General features: G+C 45.8%; 1 protein-coding gene across 2 annotated transcripts in view; it reads left to right on the forward strand.

Annotated features, from left to right (window-relative positions):
- The first annotated feature begins 10774 nt into the window (after positions 1-10774).
- PLA2G4E (phospholipase A2 group IVE) overlaps positions 10775-21821 on the forward strand; it is a 60637-nt gene continuing 49590 nt past the window's right edge. The window contains exon 1 of one of the 2 annotated variants that reach the window (XM_019832635.3): positions 10775-11317. In XM_019832635.3, the coding sequence (XP_019688194.2) occupies positions 11138-11317 (180 nt within the window). In that variant the 5' untranslated portion in view covers positions 10775-11137. The remainder of the gene's footprint in view (positions 11318-21821) is intronic. The other variant, XM_003987251.5, reaches the window with a different exon arrangement.

Below are 21821 nucleotides of genomic sequence, written 5' to 3' on the forward strand. Positions count from 1 at the left end.
TAGCCCTTACATTTAGGTCTTTGGTCCATTTTGAGTTAACTCTTGTATATGGTGTGAAATAGGGGTTCAACTTCACTTGTTTGCATGTGGATATCCAGTTATTCCAGCACCATTTGTTGAAAAGGCAGTTCTTTCCCCCACTGAATTGTCTTGACACCCTCACTGAAAAATCAGCTACCTGTGAATACAAGGGTGTCTATCTGTGCTTCTTTCATTGATCTGTTTGTCTATCCTGATGTTATACCACACTGTTTTGATGGCTGTAGTATGTAGTCCATTTTGAAATCAGCAATTGTGAGCCTTCCAACTTTGTTGGGCATGAATAAGGGTTAAGTAACTTAAACTCAAAAGTGCAAAGCCAGCACTGGAACTGGAGATTTCCTTTTCTTTTCTTTTCTTTTCTTTTCTTTTCTTTTCTTTTCTTTTCTTTTCTTTTCTTTTCTTTTCTTTTCTTTTCTTTTCTTTCTTTCTTTCTTTCTTTCTTTCTTTCTTTCTTTCTTAATGCTTACTTATTTCTGAGAGAGAGAAAGAGAGAGAATGAGTGGGGGAGGAAGAAATACTTCAGGAGAGAGAGGGAGACACAGAATCCTGAGCAGGCTCCAGGCTCTGAGGTGTCAGCACAGAACCTGACGCACGGCTCAAACCCATGATCCGTGAGATCATGACCTGAGCTGAAGGTGGACACTTAACCAACTGAGCCACCCAGGCGTCCCTGGAGGCTTTAAAATCAAGCCAGGCTGTCACACCACACTGCATGTTTGGGTACTCACTTTATGGCATGTGCTACTGTACAATGAAGAATTAACCATACCTGAACAGAGGTCAGGCCTTTGCTCTGGGCTACTGAGCGGTGATCTCTTCATCCCTTGAATGGCCTGCCTGATGGGAGTGTCTTTGTTTGCCTGGGAATCTGGCCGCTGCACAGCCTCATAGTGTGATTTGTGATGGGGACTCTGGAACAGTCGGTATTAGTTGCTGCCTAAGAACTGGGACTAGAATTGGGACTAAAGCCATGAGCCTGACAGACCAGTGGAAACCAAAGTCAGCCACGTGGGCAGTATGTGATCAAGCCCCAGGAAAAACTCTGTACAAAGGCTCAGGTGAATCTCCCTAGTTGGTAATATTCTGTGGGTATTGTCACACACTGTGGTGGATGAGGGCAACACCGTCGGGTCCATGACTGTGGGGGGGGAGGGCATGACTGGGAGCTCCGTGTTTAGACCCCCTCCTAGACTCTGCCGTGTGCATCTCTCCCTCTGGCTGGCTTCAGTCTGTACCCTCTCACTGTCAAATAAATGGTAATTGTAAGTAGAGATCTTTCCTGAGTTCTGTGAGTCATTCTGGCCAATTATCAAAGCTGAGGTGCTGGGGACCCTGGAATTGGTAGCCAGCTGATCTGAAGTGAGGGTCATCCCGGGACCCCTGAACTTTCAGCTGGTGTCACGAGGGCTCTCTTGTAAAGGGGATGTTCCCTCAAGCTGCAGTTTGGTAACTCCCTTGCAAGTGGGGTCAGAAGTCCCGGGCAGACTCGGTAGTCTGGAGGACTCTTCTCTCAACCTTGAGGTTTGGCTGACTCAGGGCACCTATGTTCTGGGGACTGACAGGGGCACAAGTAGGAAAAAAAAAAAAAGAAGAAGAAGAAAGAAAGAAAGAAAGAAGAAAGAAAAGAAAGAAAGAAAGAAAGAAAAGAAAAGAAAGAAAAGAAAAGAAAAGAAAAGAAAAGGAAAGGAAAGGAAAGGAAAGGAAAGGAAAGGAAAGGAAAGAAAAGAAAAGAAAAGGAAAGGAAAGGAAAGGAAAGGAAAGGAAAGGAAAGGAAAGGAAAGAAAAGAAAAGAAAAGAAAAGAAAAGAAAGGCTTATTCCATTTGGGGAGCTTTCGCTAAAGCCAGAGAGAGCCAGAGTTCTGTGCGTCCCAGAGCCGGCTGGACTGAGGCTCAAGGCCACCCCTGATGCATGAGTGTGCATGTGTGCGTGTGAGCAGGTTTGTCTCCCACTGCCACCACCTCCCAACTAGCTGCTGTTACCCCAGGCTCCCTGATTACCTGAGGTCTCATCAGCCCCATCCTGATCCAAGTGAGGCCTACAACTCAGGCAGCTGTCAGGCCCACCCACAGTCTCCATGTGGATTGTGCAAGGCTCTTCCTGCAGCCTGTGGGCCCCTCCTGGGCAAGGCCCAGACCCAGGGCTTGTCTCAGGGACAGGAAGGTCCTCCAAGCTGCCTCGTCACTGCTCCTGGGTCTGTGCCGGCAATCTGCTCTCTGACCAACACGGCTTGTGGCAGTGGGGATGCAAAGAGTGAACTGAAGGATATTTTATTTTCCTGTTAAATTTGATTTAACAAGGTATAGACCAAATAAGAATAATAGTATAAAAGTAATTGCTTGATAAAATTCAACACAAATGCAAGATTTATGAAAAGCTCTTAATATGTTAGGAATGGAAGGGCATTTACTTAACCAGATATAGAGTATCTGTGATGATTAATTCTATGTCAACTTGGCTGGGCCACAATGCCCCGATAGTTGGTCAAACTGTATTCCAGATGTTTCTGTGAAAGTGTTTTGGGGATGAGATTAACATTTAAATCAGTGGACTTGAGTGAAGCAGATTACTCTCCACGACATGGATGAGCCTCATCTAATCAACTAAAGGCCTTAATAGGACAGAGACTGACCTACCATAGCGAGAGGGAATGCTGCTGGCAGACTGCATTTGGACCCCTTGCAACTCTTCCCTGAGTTGCCAGTCTGCCAACCTTCCCTGCAGATTTTGGACTCACCAAGCCTCCATGATGGTGTGAGCCAATTCCTTACAGTAAATCAATCTCTCTCTTCCCCTCTCCCTTCCCCTTCCTCCTTCTCTTTCTCATATATATGTTTATATATGTATCTCCTGTCGGTTCTGTTTCTCTGAATAGCCCTGACTAATACAGTATCTATTAGAAAGAAAAAAACTGCCCTGTCATCCTGAATGGTGAGATCTTAGACTAATCTCCATACAGTTCAGGAAGACCAGGATGCCTGCCAACTCCATTTCTTGATAACTGTTTCCTGGGGCTCATTTCTGTTTCTGTGGGCTGGGAGTCTAGGCATGACGTAACTGGTTCCCTGCACTCAAGCTGTGGGCCAAGCCATCACCGGCAATCAGCTCAAGGCTCAGCTGGGGAAGGGTCTGCCTCCAAGCTGACACAGGTTAAGCCGGCAAGACTCAGGTCCCCATGGGCTGTTGGCCTGAGGCTGTCCCCTGGTTCTCTGTCACTAGGCCTGTCCACAGGGCAGGTCACAACACGGCAGCTGGCTTCATCAATATGAGCAAGCAAGGAGAACCACAGAGGGGGCCCGAGGGACATTCTAGGGAATGAAAATGACCAAGAAAACTCTGTGACAGATCAGATTCAGGGATATAAGGGCTGGGGGTGAAGATCCAAAGAAGATGCTGAAAGAGTTTGCAGCCTGAAAGAACCGTGGGTGGTGAGAAAGATGAGGAGCTTTAGACTTCTGGGCTTTGTGGTGGGCTTGGTTTGAGAAACTGTCCCGTGGTGAGTTACCTTACAGGAATGTGCTCAGAACCACAGCCTGGCATTTTTGAGCATTAAACTCGGGAAATGCTCTGGAGGACGGGAGCAACAAATGCTGACCTACAAAGTTCTAAGGAAGTCGGGCCCAGCTGTGGTTTCAAAAGGCACAAGGTAGCAAGGAGGAGAGTGACCAGGCTTCCAGAACCCACATAGTCAGAGTTCACAGGCCTGACCAGATCTCAGACCTTTTAGCTCATCACTCTTACCAAAGATAGAGAACTAACACCTGAGGATGTGATGGTGACTCGTCCAAGGTCATGTGACAAGCTCAGGACACTTACTGTTTATCTTGTGGTCATTACCCTTCTTTTAGGAACGGTACCCATTTCCTTGTGAGGCTCACCCCTCACCCCCACTCAGCCCACGAGCTTAGGACTCTCTCCCACATCTCTCATGCCACGGTGGTCCTGTGGCCTGGTCTGGCCCTCAGAACAGCGTGCTGCATTCCCCTGGCCACAGAGACTGGCTTAGAGGCAAGTATGTGGCCAGCCAGAGAGACACCAAGAAACTTTTTTAGGGCTACAGAGGTGGGCACTTTCTCCCACTGGAGTTGAACCTGGGCAGATGTGAGGCTGAAGTGAATGCCACCATCTGGCCCTGAGGAGGGAAGAGCCTGTCTGAGGATGGAGGGAAGACAGGAATCAGGCTCAGAGGTAGAGACACTGTGCTGTGTCACCCGTGTCAAGTCCAAGTTTAAATCAGTCCCCTTCCTGACTGTTCAGTCATTCATTCCAATGAATTCCTCCCCCAACCCAGACACCATTTTTTGGCCTAATCTCACCTGAGTGGGGAGTTTTGTTGCCCACAGTCATGAATCCTAACTAATATACAAGAAGAGAGAGTTTAATGGAGAGGAGAATGTTGGATTCAGAACGCTGAGGTGGGAGAAAAAGTAGGCCTTTGCTTCTAGGCAATCAATGAAGACTTTTAGGATCAGGTATATTCCCTAGAGTAACCTGTGCACACATGCCCAGGACACATATATGAGACTGTGGCAGCACTATTTATGTCACCAAAAAGCTAAATCCAAATGGCCATCAATAGGGGAATGGATAAATAAGTCCAACAGTAGAATACTATACAGCAAGGAAAAGTAATGAACTATGGCTTTGCACATTGACGTGGATGAATCTCAAAAACGCGACGTAGAATGAAAAAAGAAAGTACGATCGCATTTGGATTAGTACCCAAATATCGAAAACTTGGCAGTATATTACTTAGGGGATATATACATCCGTAGTAAACATACAACAAGAGTTGGGAAAATGACAAACACAAATTCGGATTAGTTGTTATGCTTACAGGGAAGTTATGATTACACAGAGACACACAGGAGCTTTAAAAGCGTTGGCAATATACTGTGTCACCAGCTGGAGTGGTAGGGGTGGTAAGTACTTGGGCATATGTGTTTTATGACTTTTGACATCAAATATGTGAGGGCGCATGATATATATTCTTTTGTATTATGAAACATTTCATAATAAAAATAAATAGAAGAGCCAGGATCAATATCCGGGATGCCATCACAGCAGCCAACAGGAAGGTGTTTCCACACCTGATCTGGAAGCTCATGAGCTGAACATTTCTAAATGTTTGCATTTTCTTATTTAATTCTCACACTATCCCCATGAGGTAGGTACTGTTCTGAGAAGTAAGTTGTGGGGTGAGAGGTAGGTACTGTGTACGTTGGGGGGTAGAGAGTCCATGAAATAACTTGACCAAGTCTACAGAGCCAGCAAGAGAGGTAGAGCCAGGATCAGAACCCAGGACTCCTGCAGAAACCACATGCTGGGCCACCCCGTGTACTGCCAAAGCCCATCTTTGGAGGCTGAACAAGCCCCCCATAATTCTCATTCCCAGTGCTGAGCTCTAGTAGCTACTGGATTGGCAGACATGTCACAAACCAGGAGGCCTAAAGAATGTCTCATCTCCCCACAGGCTCTAGAACAGCTGAATCTGTGTTGCAATTTGGGTCCAAACTGCCCAGGACTAGAAGGGAAAGTCACCCTGCTTGAGACTGAGGGAGTTCCTGGGACCTGGGAACTTCAGTGCAAAAATGTGGAAAATCCAAGCATACCAGGAAAAGTTTGTTATCCTAACACCTGGTCATGAGCAGTAAGCAGGACAGAGGACAGGCTGAGCTGACATTGTGCTGATGCAGGGAGCTGGAGAAAACACCACATGACTCTTGACCTTTAGGTGTATTAACCCATCCACTAGTACAACACGACCCAATTAATGTCTACTCAATTAATGTCAGGCTCAATTAATGTCAGGCTCTACTGATAGAAAAATGAGTCCCCCTTGTGTAAATGGACAAGAGAAAGCGGGAGTGTGTGTCTCTCCCTCATCAGCAGAGAGAGATGTGGGAAGAAGAGCTAGAAGCATTTGCCTCCCACCTGAGAGCCACAGAAGGAAGCACAGGCTCTTCTCCAGCTCCAGCCCTCCTTAGGGAAGGGTCCGGTCTAGAGGGAATGACCCTTGAGTGAGCCATGAACAGTGAGGCGCCTCCCATTGTAGAAGGCGTTAGAGACTAGGATTGTGGGAAAGCTCTGGAGTCTTGAGAGGATTATTGAATTTCTGTTAGTCTGTTTTCTCAACTCTAAAAGGAAACAATAACCACGTCATAGCCTTGCTGTAAGGATTACGCAGAACACTGTATGTGATGAAGTTGCTCTAATATCTGACACACAGGTACTCAATAAATGAGAGTTGTTATTTTTAATGTTTTATCATCATTTTCGACATGGATCTGTGTTCTGATTGTGAGATTAAGACGGAGCAGTTTTATTTATATAAATGTCTCTGGTTCAAGTCAAAATTACATCCTGGGTTGTGACACTTGATACAATGCTTGGTTTGAAAAGCAATTAACTTCTAAGAGGCATGGTTACAGTTCAGGCAGCCACCACTAGGGGACTTCGTTGCCCGATGACTAAATAAATAAATAAATAAAACTAAAAATGAAAAGGCATGAAGTCGTAAACTGGGAAGTACACAGAGCATACTCATCACTCTGTAAACCTTTGTACAAAATATGCTTTAAAACCTTATCTTTCTAGTTACTTTTCCACGATTAACTGCCCTAGCTCACGCCCCTTTATCTTGCCACATTTTCACAACTTACTACCCTTTGTCCAACTTAGTCTGTGTTTGGCTCTATTTCTTTAGATCTTCGTTTTTCTTGTGAGGGTTCCCTTGTACGTGTTTTTTTATTGTTTGTGTTTTAACCTATTTCAATTTGTGTTTTTCTCTTGTTAATTTGTCTTTTTCTTTTTCTTTTTTTTTTTTTTTTTTATTCAAGTGAGTGTAGTCTTGGCTTCAGGAGTAGAACCCAGTGATTCACTCGTCTCTTACATATGACACCCAGTACTCATCCCGAAAAATGCCCTCCTTAATGGCCATCACCCACACCACCCACCTCCCCTCTAGTAGCCTTGAATTTGTTCTGGAGCTCCAGCCAAGAACTTAAGACAAGTAGAGGAAAACCTCGTCCTGCCCGCCACTCTAATAGGCAAATTTTCATGGCCCACTGAAAAGACTTGATTCTAACGAAAGTAAATAGAAAACCAGCTCAATATTATTCTATTGAAAAATCGATCAAGAAATTAAATTGGTTTGATTGAATTTGCTCAGAAAAGTACTTTTTTCCCTTTCTTATTTAAAATGTCAAATTTACATAAATTTATGTATTGTTATGTAAATTTAAAAATACATTCCCATTATAAGCAACTGGAACAGGACAGGGATATAAGCCTCCCCTCCCCTTCTCTGATTTCCATTTCCCACTCCTATTATCAATTTTAGGCTTTTTTTCATAAAACATTTTCTTTTCTTTTTTTTTTTTTTCAACGTTTATTTATTTTTGGGACAGAGAGAGACAGAGCATGAACGGGGGAGGGGCAGAGAGAGAGGGAGACACAGAATCGGAAACAGGCTCCAGGCTCTGAGCCATCAGCCCAGAGCCTGACGCGGGGCTCGAACTCCCGGACCGCGAGATCGTGACCTGGCTGAAGTCGGACGCTTAACCGACTGCGCCACCCAGGCGCCCCTCTTTTCTTTTTTTAAAAGTGTTTATTTATATATTTTGGGGGGGGGGGTGTAGTGCATGAGCAAGCATGAGCTAGGGAGGGGCAGAGAGAGGGGAAGAGAAAAAATCCCAAGCAGGCTCTGTGCTGTGTGCACATAGCCCCACACTGGGGCTAGATCCCACGTACTGTGGGATGATGACCTGAGCTGAAATCAAGAGTCAGAGGCGCAGCAGACTGAGCGACCCAGGTGCCCCTCATAAAGCATTTTCTAGAAAAAAATTCATCAACACTAGTATACTTCTCATTAAGATGCTTATATTTAACAGAACGAAGTCAAAACTTCCTCCACATTGTAAAGCAGATGCATGTTAAGGCCACACAGCGGGGCCACATGTGTTGTCCCTAGTAACTGCCTCAGTTTATTCCGTCACCGCTCGCCCTTAAATGCTGTTACGTCTTCGAATCATCTTCCACCTTCCCATTGTGTCCTTTCTCATCAGCACTTATCAAGTCCCTGTCCTGGGCGGCACACTTCGCCCAAACACACCCCCTTCCTTACATGAGGGAGAAGGCCACACAGGCAGAAATGAGCACAGCAAGACCAGCTGTAATGGGTGCGGACGGGGAGCCGTTATAAATATTTAATTGTGTATATATTTAAGTTGAGAACACATTTTCTGTTAGGAACAATGCTGATCTGAGCCATTCCGGGCCGGCATCACCAGGAACCCTGGGCCACGCCGCAGCTCAGGGGAATGGGACCTTCTGCAGGACTGGTGGGGAGGGGGCCCAGGGGCCCTCAGGGGTTTCTGGACACAAGCTGCCAGGGCAAGAACATGTGTTTTGGCAGAGGTTGAAGTTCGTTTGCTTGCCTTTTATTTGTAACATGTAGGAGGTGGATTTTGCAGGGGACTAAGCAAGGGAAGCCTGGAGACATTCTTTATAAGGATTTCTTTTTATTTATTTACTTATTTTTGTATAGAGAGAGAAAGTGCAAGTTGAGGAGGGATAGAGAGAGAATCCCAAGCAGGCTTGGCGCGGTCAGCAAAGAGCCTGATGGGGGGCTCGAACCCACAAACGGTGAGATCGTGACCTGAGCTGATGTCGGACGCTTACCCGACTGAGGCACCCAGGTAGGTGCCTGTTTCAAACGCTTCTAAAAGAAAAACACATTCAGATACTCCCTGACACAGATCTGGGAAAGGTGTGAGGGCTCCTCTGGTCTGCTCACCAGGGTGGGGAGGGGGAGCCCCACCAGCACTAATGCCCCAGAGGGTCTGCAGGGAGGGGCTCCAGGACTCAAGTATAAGCCACCATAGTGGCTGGCAGTTTCAACTACTGTGACACTAGGGACACTGCCTAGTCACCTTCTGACTCATTTCTTTTTCTTTTTTTTTTTTTTTTTGCCAGTTTTATTGAGATACGATTGACAAATAAAAATTATATATACTTAGGTTGTTCAAGGTTATTTTTTTTTAACATTTATTTTTGAGACAGGGAGAGAGAGAGCATGAACAGGGGAGGGTCAGAGGAAGAGGGAGACACAGAATCTGAAACAGGCTCCAGGCTCTGAGCTGTCAGCACAGAGCCCAACGCGGGGCTCGAACCCACAGACCCGCGAGATCATGACCTGAGCCGAAGTCGGCCGCTTAACCAACTGAGCCACCCAGGCACCCCTCAAGGTTATTATTAAAAGGTGTACAATGTGCTGCTGAGGATCTGGTGTTGCCTTCCCTGATTAACTTCCATCCTCCCTGGCGGACAGGGGAGGAAGGACACCTTTGTAAATGTATGTCCTGCTTTTAGGCAAATAAGGGGAGGGCAGAGAGCTTTTCCTGTATCTGCTTCTCCTCACTTGCCTTTCAGCTTGAAATAATCCTCATGCCATGTGGCAGATTTGGGGTGGGGAGAGGTGGGTGCAAACTGTGCTACTCTTCAGCACAGACAGAAAAGTGACACTTTACCCACGACTCTAGTCAGTTGGACTGTGGTCTGGCTGCTGCTGGGTTTCTTTCCTTTTTTTTTTTCTTTTCTTTAATGTTTATTTTTGAGAGAAAGAGAGACAGTGTGAGCGGGGGAGGGGCAGAGAGAGAGGGAGACACAGCCCGAAGCAGGCTCCAAACTCTGAGCTGTCAGCACAGAGCCTGACGCAGGGCTCAAACTCATGACCTGAGCCGAACGAAGTCAGACACTCAACCGACTGAGCCACCCAGGCACCCCTGCTGCTGGGTTTTTCTGATAGTGCTGCTTAGGCCAGAGACAGTCTCCACTGGAAAACCATGGCCTCGGAAAAGAGAGACTTGAAACGGGGGAGCTCCTGGGGTGTCCCAACTAGAGAGGATGCTGGATCGCTGAGAGCCAACACAGAGAGACATGAAAAGACACACATTTTGAATGTACATTCAATTTTTTTAGAGAAAAAGAGAGTGTGTGAGTGGGGGAGGGGCAGAGAAAGAGAGAGAACCCTAAGCAGCGCAAAGCCTGAACGGCCACTACCCTGGTCATGACCTGAGCTGAAATCAAGAGTCCAACGTTCAACCAACTGAGCCACCCAGGCACCCCTTGAATGTACATTTTATTTTACTTTTTTTTATTTACTTGAGAGAGAGAGAAAACGAGCAGGGGAGGGGCAGAGAGAAAGGGGGACAGAGGATCTGAAGCGGGTTCTGCAAGGACAGCAGAGAGCCCAGTTCAGGGCTCGAACCCACGAACTGCGAGATCATGACCTGAGCCGAAGGCAGACACTTAACCAAATGAGCCCCTGAATGTATGTTTTAAAGCACTTGTAAACAGAACATACCAAGGGTTTGGGTTTTGTTTTTAGTTTAGTGTTTTTATTTTTACCACGGAGCTATGATGCATTCTCTTTCAGCTGCCAGACACAGCATCTGTATTAAATCAAAGAAAGAGCTCAAACGAGGGACAGATTAAATTATTAAATTCTCTTCTGGGCTGTACCCCCCTCCGTCAGCCCTGGTATCTATTTTCGGGGCTCAATAAAGAGATGCAGGGGTGTCAGCCAAGAGCCAGAGAGTGACTTCGCCTCCATCAGGGGCCAGACAGCCTCAGCCACTTCGCCTCCAGCCCTGCCTCCTCCTGCCCTCCCCACTGACATATTGAGTTTCACAACGTTAAAAATAGCTGCTGAGCTGTGAGAAGCTATCTCTGAGCCTGGATCCGAGCTCAGAAAGGCAGGCCTCCCTTAACCAAGAGCCGCCCTAGGTGAGCGTAATTCTAGCTCCCTCCAGGCTTTTCACACAGCACAAGAACAGTCTCTTCGCCAAAATAGGTCCGGAGTGGTTGAAATATTCACAGGAATGTGGGATTCTTTTAGCTAAGCCCTGACTTCTTTCACCTCCTTAATAATTCATCAGGCTTATCTATCTTCGGGAGGAATCCAATGGCATTGCTTCCACGTTCTTGCAAAACTCCCTTCAAATTTCCTGAGGATGTTCAGACACCTCGCCGTGAAGGACTAGCCCCACCTCCACACAGCCTGTGCTGAGCCCCAGTGAAGGGGACGCTGCCTTAATGACTCTCCAGAGCTCGGAAGGCTGTCCTGGCCTGGGAACTGATGTGTTTGCCCCACAGGAGCTACAGGGGGCTGAAGAGAGCAGGTCGGAAAGAGATGTCAGTGAGTTTGAGCACAATCAGGACCTGGAAACTCCCAGTCTCCCACCTCTGCTTCCCACGGCCCTTGGGGGCTCTCAGGTATGTCTGCGTTCCTGGCTAGAAGGTTCCTAGCTCCTTAAATTTTACCCCGACTTTGCTGGCTCCGAATAAGATCACCTGCATCACCATAGAGTTAAGAAGCTGTATTTTTGTTGATTTCCTTCTTTCCCAGAGGAATCCCTTCACCCCCACCCCCCCTCACCTGTCCTCACCTGCCTCCTTGACCCCAAGAGCTGTTAACTAAAACAACTACACCTGTGTACGGAGTGCATTCCAAGTGCCTGACGCTCTGCTGGGGAGGGATTAGCATTTCTGTTTGTTGATGTGACCGAGGCTCAGCGGGATTGAGGTCACACACCTCGTCAGTCCAAGGGAGACCTGAGCTGGAAGATATTTCTATTAATACGATCCCGAGGAGAGTGGACAAGGACCTAGCAGGGTCTCTGACACAGAGTAGGTGCTCACACCGCACGATTAGCACCGTGGCAGAGCAGGGTCATAAATGTTGGGGAGAATGTGTAGATTTGGCCTTCCTGAGGAGCCCCACCTATCAGCCAGGGAAGAGAAAACCTTGAATAAGTAAGTCCCGTTGGTAATTTAGTGGGCTACAAAAACTGAACCGTGTCTGTAGGTAATTCTCAGTGGATCCAGATCTGCCCACCAGCTTCTACTCTGGGTGAGTGTGTGAGCTTCCTACAGAGGCTCAGTGACTCGAGAGGAGTCAAGGTTCTTGTATCCTTCTGGCAGCTACGTTCTCGGCAATGGTGCCAGGCTGACTTCTGCAGCCATAAGCCTCTTCCTCCTGTGGGCCTGCACCTCGCTCATAAGGAGCACTGGTCTCTTTGCCTCCTATAGGCCTTTCTGTCTCTACCTCACCCTCTTTCTGGCCCCAGCTTGGTGGGTCCATCCTGGGCCTTGACCCTGGGTTCACTTGCCTGGCCCCGATAGGCCCCACATCATAGCTGTGGTTGTCAACCAGCTTCCACCACGCAAGGCGACTGAGGGCTGCTGGGGGGATGACCAATCCTCCCAATCCTCCCAAGCATACCGCTCTACCTCTTGACCAGGCTGACTGCCCCATACAATCACCAGGACCCCTGCCAGTGACTCCTCTCAGAGTCACAAGTGAAGAGTGGTCAAGGCTCCCACCCTAGTGCTTCCCTCAACCTCCCTGCCCCACACCCTTCCCACCATTCCTGTAACCCTTCAGTCCTTGGGGAGCACCCACCAGTTTTCAAATAGCTCCTCATCTGTCCCCTGTTCTAGTCCTTGAAGGGTTTCCCTCTAGGACCACCATATGGATTAGACCTTTGTCTTTCTAGATCCCCATTAGAGGCCAGCATTACTAGGTAGCACATTGTCATCCAACAATACTTCAGCAAAAATCAGTTTATCAGACTAGCTTTGAATCAGTTTTCAGAGTCACCACTTCCTGCACTGGATTCTTAGGTAACTCTTCCTGTGGCTTGTTACGCCTCTCTCGTCTCGAGAAGACCAGGAACCACATCTGGAGCACTTATTCATTGGTTGAACCAATATTTATTGAGCTCCTACTGTGTTCCCAGTGTTGTCCTAAGAGTGGGAGACAGAGCACTGAGCAGGTCAGACAAGATCCAACTCTCCTGAAACTTACCTTCTAATGGGGGAGATAGACAATAAGTAAATAGATGACTATTTCCATGTCACAGATAGCAGAACAAAATATGTGATAATAAGGGACTGGCAGCAAGGAGAGGACCTCAGTAGGATGGTAACATTTGAACCGAGACCCGAACAGTGAGAAGAATGGTGGGAAAATGTTCCAGAGAGAGCAAATGCTAAGGGCAAAGGCCCTGTTGAGATGGGCACAAGGTTGATCTGTTCTGGAAACAGAGAGAAAACCAGTGTGTCTGGGGCAGCAGAGATCGGGGAAAGAGAGGGAGAAGTTGGTGGTAGAAGATGAGGTCAGAGTCTTAGGCTGGCCCAGATGCTACGGAGGTGGCTCTCGTGTCATTCTGAAGCAGTGGGAAGCCACTGAAAGGTTTTAATCTGAAGTTTGACTTTGTTTGATTTGTGTTTTACACGGATCACTTTGGCTGGTCTGTGGAGAATGGGCTGCCTGGCAGACAAGAGGGGACCCAGGGAGACAAGTGAGGAGGTTTTAGCTGCAGTCCAGGAGAAAATGGTGGAGGATTGATTGGTGGCGGTGGACAGCAGAAGTGGACAGATTCTGGATTTTTCAGGAGGCAGAACTTACAGGACTTATTGATAGATTGGATGCTAAATAAGACATCAGTGATGTCTCCTAGGTTTTTGCCTTAGCAAGTGGGAGGTACACTTACTCACAAAAGTGCGAAACAGGTTGAGGTGGAGGGGACTGGAGGTTTCTGTCCTGGACATTTGTTTTTTTTTATGTTTATTTATTTATTTTGAGACAGAGAGTGAACAGGGGAAGGGCAGAAAGAGAGAGAGAGGAAGAGAGAATCCCAAGCAGAGAGATTTCAGCACTGTCAGTACAGAGCCTGATGCGGGGCTCGATCTCATGAACTGCGAGATCATGACCCAAGCAGAGATCAAGAGTTGGATGCTTAACTGACTGAGATACCCAGGAGGCCCTTGGAAGTTTTAATTTGAGATGCCTGGGGCACCTGGGTGGCTCAGTAGGTTAAGCGACCAGCTTAAGCTCAGGTCACGATCTTGCAATTCATGAGTTCGAGGTCCGCATCGGGCTCTGTGCTGACAGCTCAGGGCCTGGAGCCTGCTTTGGGTTCTGTGTCTCCCTCTCTCTGCCCCTCCGCTGCCCCCTCCTGCTTGTGCTCTGTCTCTCAAAAAATGAATAAACATTAAAAAAATAAATACGTAAATAAATTGGAGATGCCTGTTATTTACCCAAGTAGAGATGTCAGGTGGGTAGCCTCAGGTACTCAGGAGATACGGTAGGAAGATAATCCGTTTAATACATAAAGCAGAGTATGGATGATTTTTAAAGCCACAGAGCTGGATGAGATCTCCAAAGGATGGGATGAAGAGATGGAAGAGAAGAGGCGTGAGTTTGTGAGCTCTGCTTCCCACTTTCGGGATGCCTGGTGGAGGCAGAAGAGCTGGCAAGGGGGGGCAGACAGAACAGGCAGCCAGTGAGACTGGAAGAAGCCAAGGAGGAGGTGGTGTCCTGGGAGCCCAGAGACTTTCTCTATAAATATCCCACGCTATCATCAGAGTAGGTTATCAGTAAAAAGCACAAATTTAGTGCCACGTATTCATGTCTTGTCTGGCATAGACCTGGAGCATTGAGAAATGGGCCACTGCCTGGCCAGCTGGCTGGCTGCTGGCCTAGGAGCCCACACAGCTCTCGTTATCTCTGACATCAAGGCTGATACCTCCTGGCTCCAGAGGCCTGGCGAAATCGGGCCCCACCCCTGCTGCTTCCCTGCTCCTGTCACATGCCCTGTGGCCCCGTGCCCACCCTTCTCTCCTGGCAGGGCTCACTGACTCGGTGCCGCCCGGTGCCGCCTACCTGGCATGAGGCAAGGTCATTCCCAGCTCTTCTCCTGGATTCTGCAGCTTCCCCTCCTGGAATGTTCTCCCTTCCATCCTCCTGCTGCCTTTCCTTTCAGGCCCAGCTCAGGGCTCAGTTCTCCAGTCTCTCCCCACCTGCCCTCTACTCTGCTACTTGGTGGATCGCCCTTCAGGACCACCTCTATGGTTACACCTTTCCTGGCCGGGTGACTGAAGCCCACTGGACGCCCCTGCTCCGCCCTTCATATCTAATCCATCTTCCTACCATGTAGGATCTGCCTCGAAATCCCTCTAGCATCTCACCACTTCTGTCCATCTCTGCCCCTCACCCTGGCCCAAGGCACCATTTCCCATCTGAACCACCGCAGCTCACCTTCCCACCTCTAGGCTTGTCCCCTCCATTCCCCACACGGTAGCCAGTGATTTCCTTCACATCACTTCTCTGCTTAACATCCGTCAGTGGCATCCAATCCCTCAGGATAAAATACCAAATCCTTACCAAGTCTTTCAAGGCCTCATGTGATTCAGCCAACTGCCCACCTTCCCAGACATCTCTCACCCAATCACTCCCTACTTATGATGCTCCAGACACACATGTTCAGCTCCTAGATGCGCCAGCTTTTACCACCTCTCGGCACATTGCACGTGCTGTGCCTGCAGCCCACACGGGACGAACTCTGATCTGGCTTTAGGTTTACCTTAAAGACTGTTTCCTCCAGTGGGGCGCCTGGGTGGCTCAGTCAGTTAAGCATCTGACTTTGGCTCAGGTCATGACCTTGCAGTTTGTGAGTTTGAGCCCCGCATCAGGCTCTGTGCTGACAGCTCAGGGCCTGGAGCCTGTTTCAGATCCTATGTCTCCCTCTCTCTCTGCCCCTCCCTAGCTTGTGCTCTCGGTCTCTCTCTGTGTCTCAAAATTGAATAAATGTGAAGAAAAAAAAAAAAAAGGCTGCTTCCTCCAAGAGGTCATCCCTGATTCTTCCCACAATCAAAATCAGGTACCCTCTGCTAGTGTCTTTTTTTTTTTTTTAAGTTTCTTAGAGGGCAATTGGAGTGGGGGTAGAGAAAGAGGGAAAGAGAGAATCCTAAGCAGGCTCTGCATTGTCAACACAGACCCTCATGTGTGGCTCGAACTCATGAACCGTGAGATCATGACCTGAGCTGAAATCAAGAGTCAGACACAGGGGCACCTGGGTGGTTCAGTTGGTTAAGCATCCGACTTCGGCTCAGGTCGTGATCTCGCTGTTCATGAGTCCAAGCCCTGCATCGGGGTCTGTGCTGACATCTCAGAGCCTGGAGCCTGCTTCAGATTCTGTGTCTCCCTCTCTCTCCCCTCTCCCACTCGCACTCTGACTCTCTCTCTCTCAAAAATAAACATTAAAAAATAAAAAGAGTCAGATGCCTAACCGACTAAGCTACTCAGGCACCCCACTTCTAGTGTCTTTTATAGCACCCTGTGCTGTTCCTTGATCAGACTTATCACAATTTATAACTATAAATTCCTTTCTACTTCTTGCTCATTGCCTAGCAAGTGTACATCACGGAAGAGCAGGTGCCGCATCTGTTTTGACACCCAGAACCTACAGCATGGCACCTAGCACTAATAGGTGCTTAAAGCACATTGCCGTCAATGAACAAAGCTTTCTTTGACTTCTCCAGCTCCAACTGATCTGTAGGTTCTTTGCCTTCCAAGTGCACTTATAGCTGGTTCTTCCCAATTTATTTGTTTCATAGCAAAAACAATAAAAATAGCAATAGCTATAATTTGTTGAGGTTTATGACATGCCAGACTCTGCGTGCCATGTATGCATACGTGCGTGTGCATTTCTTGACAACAATCCTGCGAAATGGGTACTATTAACGTCACTTTACAGATCATGAAAATGAGTCTCAGAGAGATAAAGTAATTGCCTAATGCTACCCAACGAGTCAGTGTCACAGCCAAGATGCAGATTCAAGCCTCTCTGACTCCAAAACTCTTCTTTCCTCTACATTTGTCTGTTGGTGTTGTCTCTAGCTGGCCTGTGAAATTTTGTTGCTGTTGTATTTTGTCAGCGGCCTCTTTGCTTTGTGGTGGTTGTTGTTGTTTGTTTGATGGCTGGTTTGGTTTGGTTCTGGTATCTTCCACTTGTACATTGCAGGTGCTATGTTAATACCTGCTACTTATGAGGGTGTGTCGGTGGGCAGGTGAGAGCTGTGCAGGACAAAAGTTCTGTATTTCTGTCAAAGTCGCCCTGCAAGGTGAGTGCCAGGGCTGGGTATAAGGACGGTGGAATGGATGGCCACCCATAGACCTTGACCTATGGGGGCCCAAAGGTCCACTTTCCCCTAATATCTCCCCCGCCAGGCCAGGCTGGCCCTGCCCCTCCCTCCTCTCTCTTCCTAGTGAAATTCCCACCACTGGAGTTGCTTATATGCGTGACTGTCGGAAGGCCTCTCCCATAGGCTTGTCAAGTAGCTGCAGGGATTAACAAACTGTCCCCTGGATCTAGGGCAAGGCTGGATAGAGAGTTACAGAATCTCAAAGGTGAAACAGACCATCTAGATTCTAGAGCAATTTCCTGCACAGCAGAGGAATCTCCTCTATGCAAGTACCCCTTGGATAATTCCAGCAATGGAAATTTAATACTTCCCATATGACTAAGTTCTTACTTACACTGAGGTCAAGTCTACCCACCCACAAAGGCCCATTTCCACCATCAGGCGTGACACATCAATGCAATCCTTTTCTCTAATTGACAGCTCTTTTCATACCCTGAGTCAGTTTCCATATTCAGCAGTTTCAGGACCCTGCTGTCCTGGGCTCCACTATCTGCTTCGGTTAAGTTTTCCATGAGCCATGGCTTTGCTCTCTGCCTTATCCCTTGGTGGATGGCCCGGCTGGGGGAAAGAGGAGGATCCAGATGGTGAGGTGGGAGGAGGAGGAGAGGGCCTCTGAGCACTTGAAGAAAAATTCCTCCCCCGAACAGACCTGCCTGACTCTGTCCTTACTCAGTGCTTCCTGTTGCTCTCAGAGAATATGCATAAAAGAATATACCTATGTACTTTTTACAGTTAACATATGCAGATATCTAGTATGGTGACCTGGCACATAGCATGAAATACAGCAGTTTTCTTTCCCTGTCTCTTTTTTTTCCTAAACATGTAACATGTTATTTAACATATTATCATTTTATCTATTTACCTAACATACAATAATTCTACTTTTTCTAAAAGTTGGTTTTCTGACTACCAAGAGCATGTAACACTTGTTCAGTGTAGACATTAGAAAATATTTTAAGTTTAATAAAGAAAATAAACATTCCCGATAATCTCATCATCCAGAGATAACTTCTTGAAGCCTTGATATATTTCCTTTGAGTTCTTTTTTCTATGCACATACATACATAGAAATCAGTATTATTTACATATACATATATGTATACGTGCAATATTGAGCTCGTATTGTAAGAACTTTCCTACCTATCAGCAAATGGTAATCGTTTTCCTTTGCTGTTAGAAAAAAAAAAAGATAAAAAAATGGCTACAATTATCACACCATCCGAGCATGATCATATCTGCCAATTTTTGATGCTATGAGTATTACCTCAAAGCCTAGAAAATATGCCATTAATATCCGAATTACCATGATTCCTCTCTCCTCTTTGCCAGCTTGGCAGAGAGATAGAACTATTTCCCCAAGATTCTACTCCAAGCAGCTCAGAATTCCCAGGCTGGTGTCCCTGTCACTGAGACAGTTTCCCTCTCACTTGTCTGCTGACTCTAGACTTCTCCTCAGAGGTATCTCTGCTGACTTGCCCAGACTAAGGAATGCACCTGCCCTGACAGGATTAATAAAGAGAACCCCCCCGCCCCCAGCCAAGTTACCAGATTACCAACTATCACCTGGTAATAAGGTTCTCTCAACCCCCCCCCCCACACACACACAGGGAATCTGTTCCCCCACAAATAGACCCATCGTAGCAAGGTGAGCAAAGGAGTCTCAACATTACTCCTGTACCTTAGATTCCAATAAACTAAGCCCTAAAACTGAGTCCTAGACACTGGTCCAACCTCCTCTCATCTTTATGGGCGTTTCCTCTCTGGGACTCCCATTGTCTTTCCTTGCCATCTGGCCTCAATGGTTTTCTTGAAGATCCCCTCAGTTCATCATACACATTTCAATAATTTCAATACCCGTGGAAAGAGGTTAGGGTCCCAACATTCTTTTTCCACCAAGAGACTTCTTTGCTCCTACTTAAATTTATGGATGCAATGAGATTCCTAAGGAAGAGAGTACTACCCAGCTCCACTCAGCAATGTCCGAGGCCCAAACGCCATGGATATATTAAGGAGGGGATGATTGCTATCTCCATCCATCAATGGCTTCTAAATCACAGCCCTTGTTAGGCTAAATAAACAAACAACAACAGAAATGAAAAGCAGTTACAGAAATAATGCTACATTGAACATCACTGAGGATTTGTGTAAGAGTTTATGTACAATAAATTCCTAGAAATAGAATTGCAGAATATAAGTTCATGCAAGTTTTAAATATTAATGAAGATTACCAAATTGCCCTCCAAAAAGTCTATGCCAATTTACATTCTATCAACAAAGTCTTATAGTCTTCCCCACACCCTGACCAACGTGAAGCTTTATCGTTTCACCCCTGCCAATCTGATAAATAAAAAATGGAATCACTTTGTTTTTTTAATTTACATTCTTATTATTAGTGGTAATCTTTTATAGGCTTATTGCATATTCCAATGATCCCAACTTTGTTGAACATTAGAATCACCAGGGAAGCTTTTAAAAATCTCAATGTCTTTTGGGATGAGCACTGGGTATTGTATGGAAACCAATTTGACAATAAATTTCATAAAAAAAAAATCCCAATGTCCAACTCACGTGTCACATCGATTATATCAGCTATCAGGGAGCCAGGCATCAATATTTGTTTAATGATCTCCAGGTGATTCCAGCGTTTACCAAAGTTGGGGAGGTACTGAAATATGCATAAGTACCATGATGTTTGTATCTTTTATCAATTTTTCTATTGCATTGTTTGCTTTTTAATATTTATTTTAAAGAGCTTTTTCTTTACTGGAAAATTACCCCTTCATGAAATTGACAAATATTTTTACAAATTAGCCTTTTATTATTATTTATGGTTGTTTTGACACAGAGAAATTTAATACGTATGTAGTCAGAATTATCAATTTGTTTCCTTCATTGCATCTCAGTTTTGTGTCTTGTTTCCTAACTAATGATGATAAGGCAATAACTAACTTATTTTAACGTAAAGAGTAAGGTATGGATCCAGTTTATTCTTTCTCCAGATGGTAAAATAGTTACTTTTTTTTAGAAAGTAATTTTCCAACATAATATCAAATAATCCATCTTTTCCCCTATTAATTTGTAATGCTATCATTTTTTTCACATGTAAATCTCTTATTTATTTTGCCCCAGGTTTACTTATTATACTTTCATTGCTATTGTACATGGGATCTCATTTTCTCTTGTGGTTATGATTTTTATAGGAAAATTTACAATTTTTTGATTATTTTTTAATCAGCCATCCTTATTATGCCCTAAGTTCAAACAGACACGTACATACACTCTTCTTATAGTTATCTTTCTTTTTCTTTTAAGTTTATTTATTTATTTTGAGAGAGAGGACACATGAGTGGGAGAGGGTCAGAGAGAGAGAGGAGAGAGAAAATCCCAAGCAGGCTCAGCACTGTCAGTGAGGAGCCCGATGTAGGCCTCTAACCTATGAACCAAACAGTGAGATCATGACCTAAGCCAAAATCAGACGCTTAACTGACTGAGCCACCCAGGAGCCCCTATAGTTCTCTTTCTAATGACTGCATAGAATTTAATCATAGGAATATGCCATTATTTATTAAAATATCTACCAATATTGAACTTTGGGATGATTTTCAACTCTTAACCATTAAAAATTTAGATACAATTAACATTTTTAAGCATGTAGCATTTTCTTCTCTCAGTGTGAGTTTCCAAGAGTAGAATTACTTGGGCATAAATAATTTTATAGCTTCTGATAATTCCTGTTGTATCCTGATAAATATTGATGGTGGTTGGTTTGACTATGGAGAAGGAGGACTGAGGCAGGGGAATCAATAGAGAGTCCCAAGAATATGGGTAAGAGAAAGTAAAGGATCTTGAAAAGATGCCCAAGATTACTAATAATCAGGAAATACACATTAAAACCACAATGAGATACCATTTCATACCCACTGGATTAATAAAACTCAGAAAGTCAGTTGATAATCCTGGGTATACACTAATGGGAACCCTTTTCCATGGTGGTGGGAGTATAAATCAGTAAAAATACTTTGGGGAACAATTTGGCAATATCTGGGGAACAATTTTTCACAAAATTGGTGGTAATATACCTTATAACTAAGCAATTTCTACTTCCAGGGGGATATACACTAAAGAAACACAACACATACAGGAATGCTGTAGTGTTTTTGGCACTATTCTTCATTGAATTTAAGGTATAACATTCACTAAGGGAAAATATCGCCAATTAAAGTATAACCCATTGTTGTTTTTAAAAAGATTTTTTTTTTATGTTGGGGAGCCTGGGTGGCTCAGTCGGTTAAGCATTTGACTTTGGCTCAGGTCATGATCTCACAGCTCATGACTTTGAGCCCCTCATGTGGCTCTGTACTGACAGCTCAGAGCCTGGAGCCTGCTTCTGTGACCCTGTCTCTCTCTACCCCTACTCTGCTCATGCTCTGTCTCTGTGTCTGTCTTTCTCTCTCTTTCTCTCTCAAATGTTTATTTTTGAGAGAGAGAGAGAAAAGGAGAGAGAAAGAGAGAGAGAGAACGTGAAGGAGGGAAGGGGCAGAGAGAGAGAGGGAGACACAGAGTCCGAAGAAGGCTCCAGGCTCTGAGCCATCAGTACAGAGCCGAACGCAGGGTTCGAACTCACCAACCATGAGATCATGACCTGAGCTGAAGTCAGATGCTTAACCAACTGAGCCACCCATGCACCTTCCCATTGTTGTTTTCAATAAGTATCTCTTAATCCAGAGAT

Source organism: Felis catus, chromosome B3 (genome assembly GCF_018350175.1).
Source record: "Felis catus isolate Fca126 chromosome B3, F.catus_Fca126_mat1.0, whole genome shotgun sequence".
Classification (NCBI taxonomy): domain Eukaryota; kingdom Metazoa; phylum Chordata; class Mammalia; order Carnivora; family Felidae; genus Felis; species Felis catus.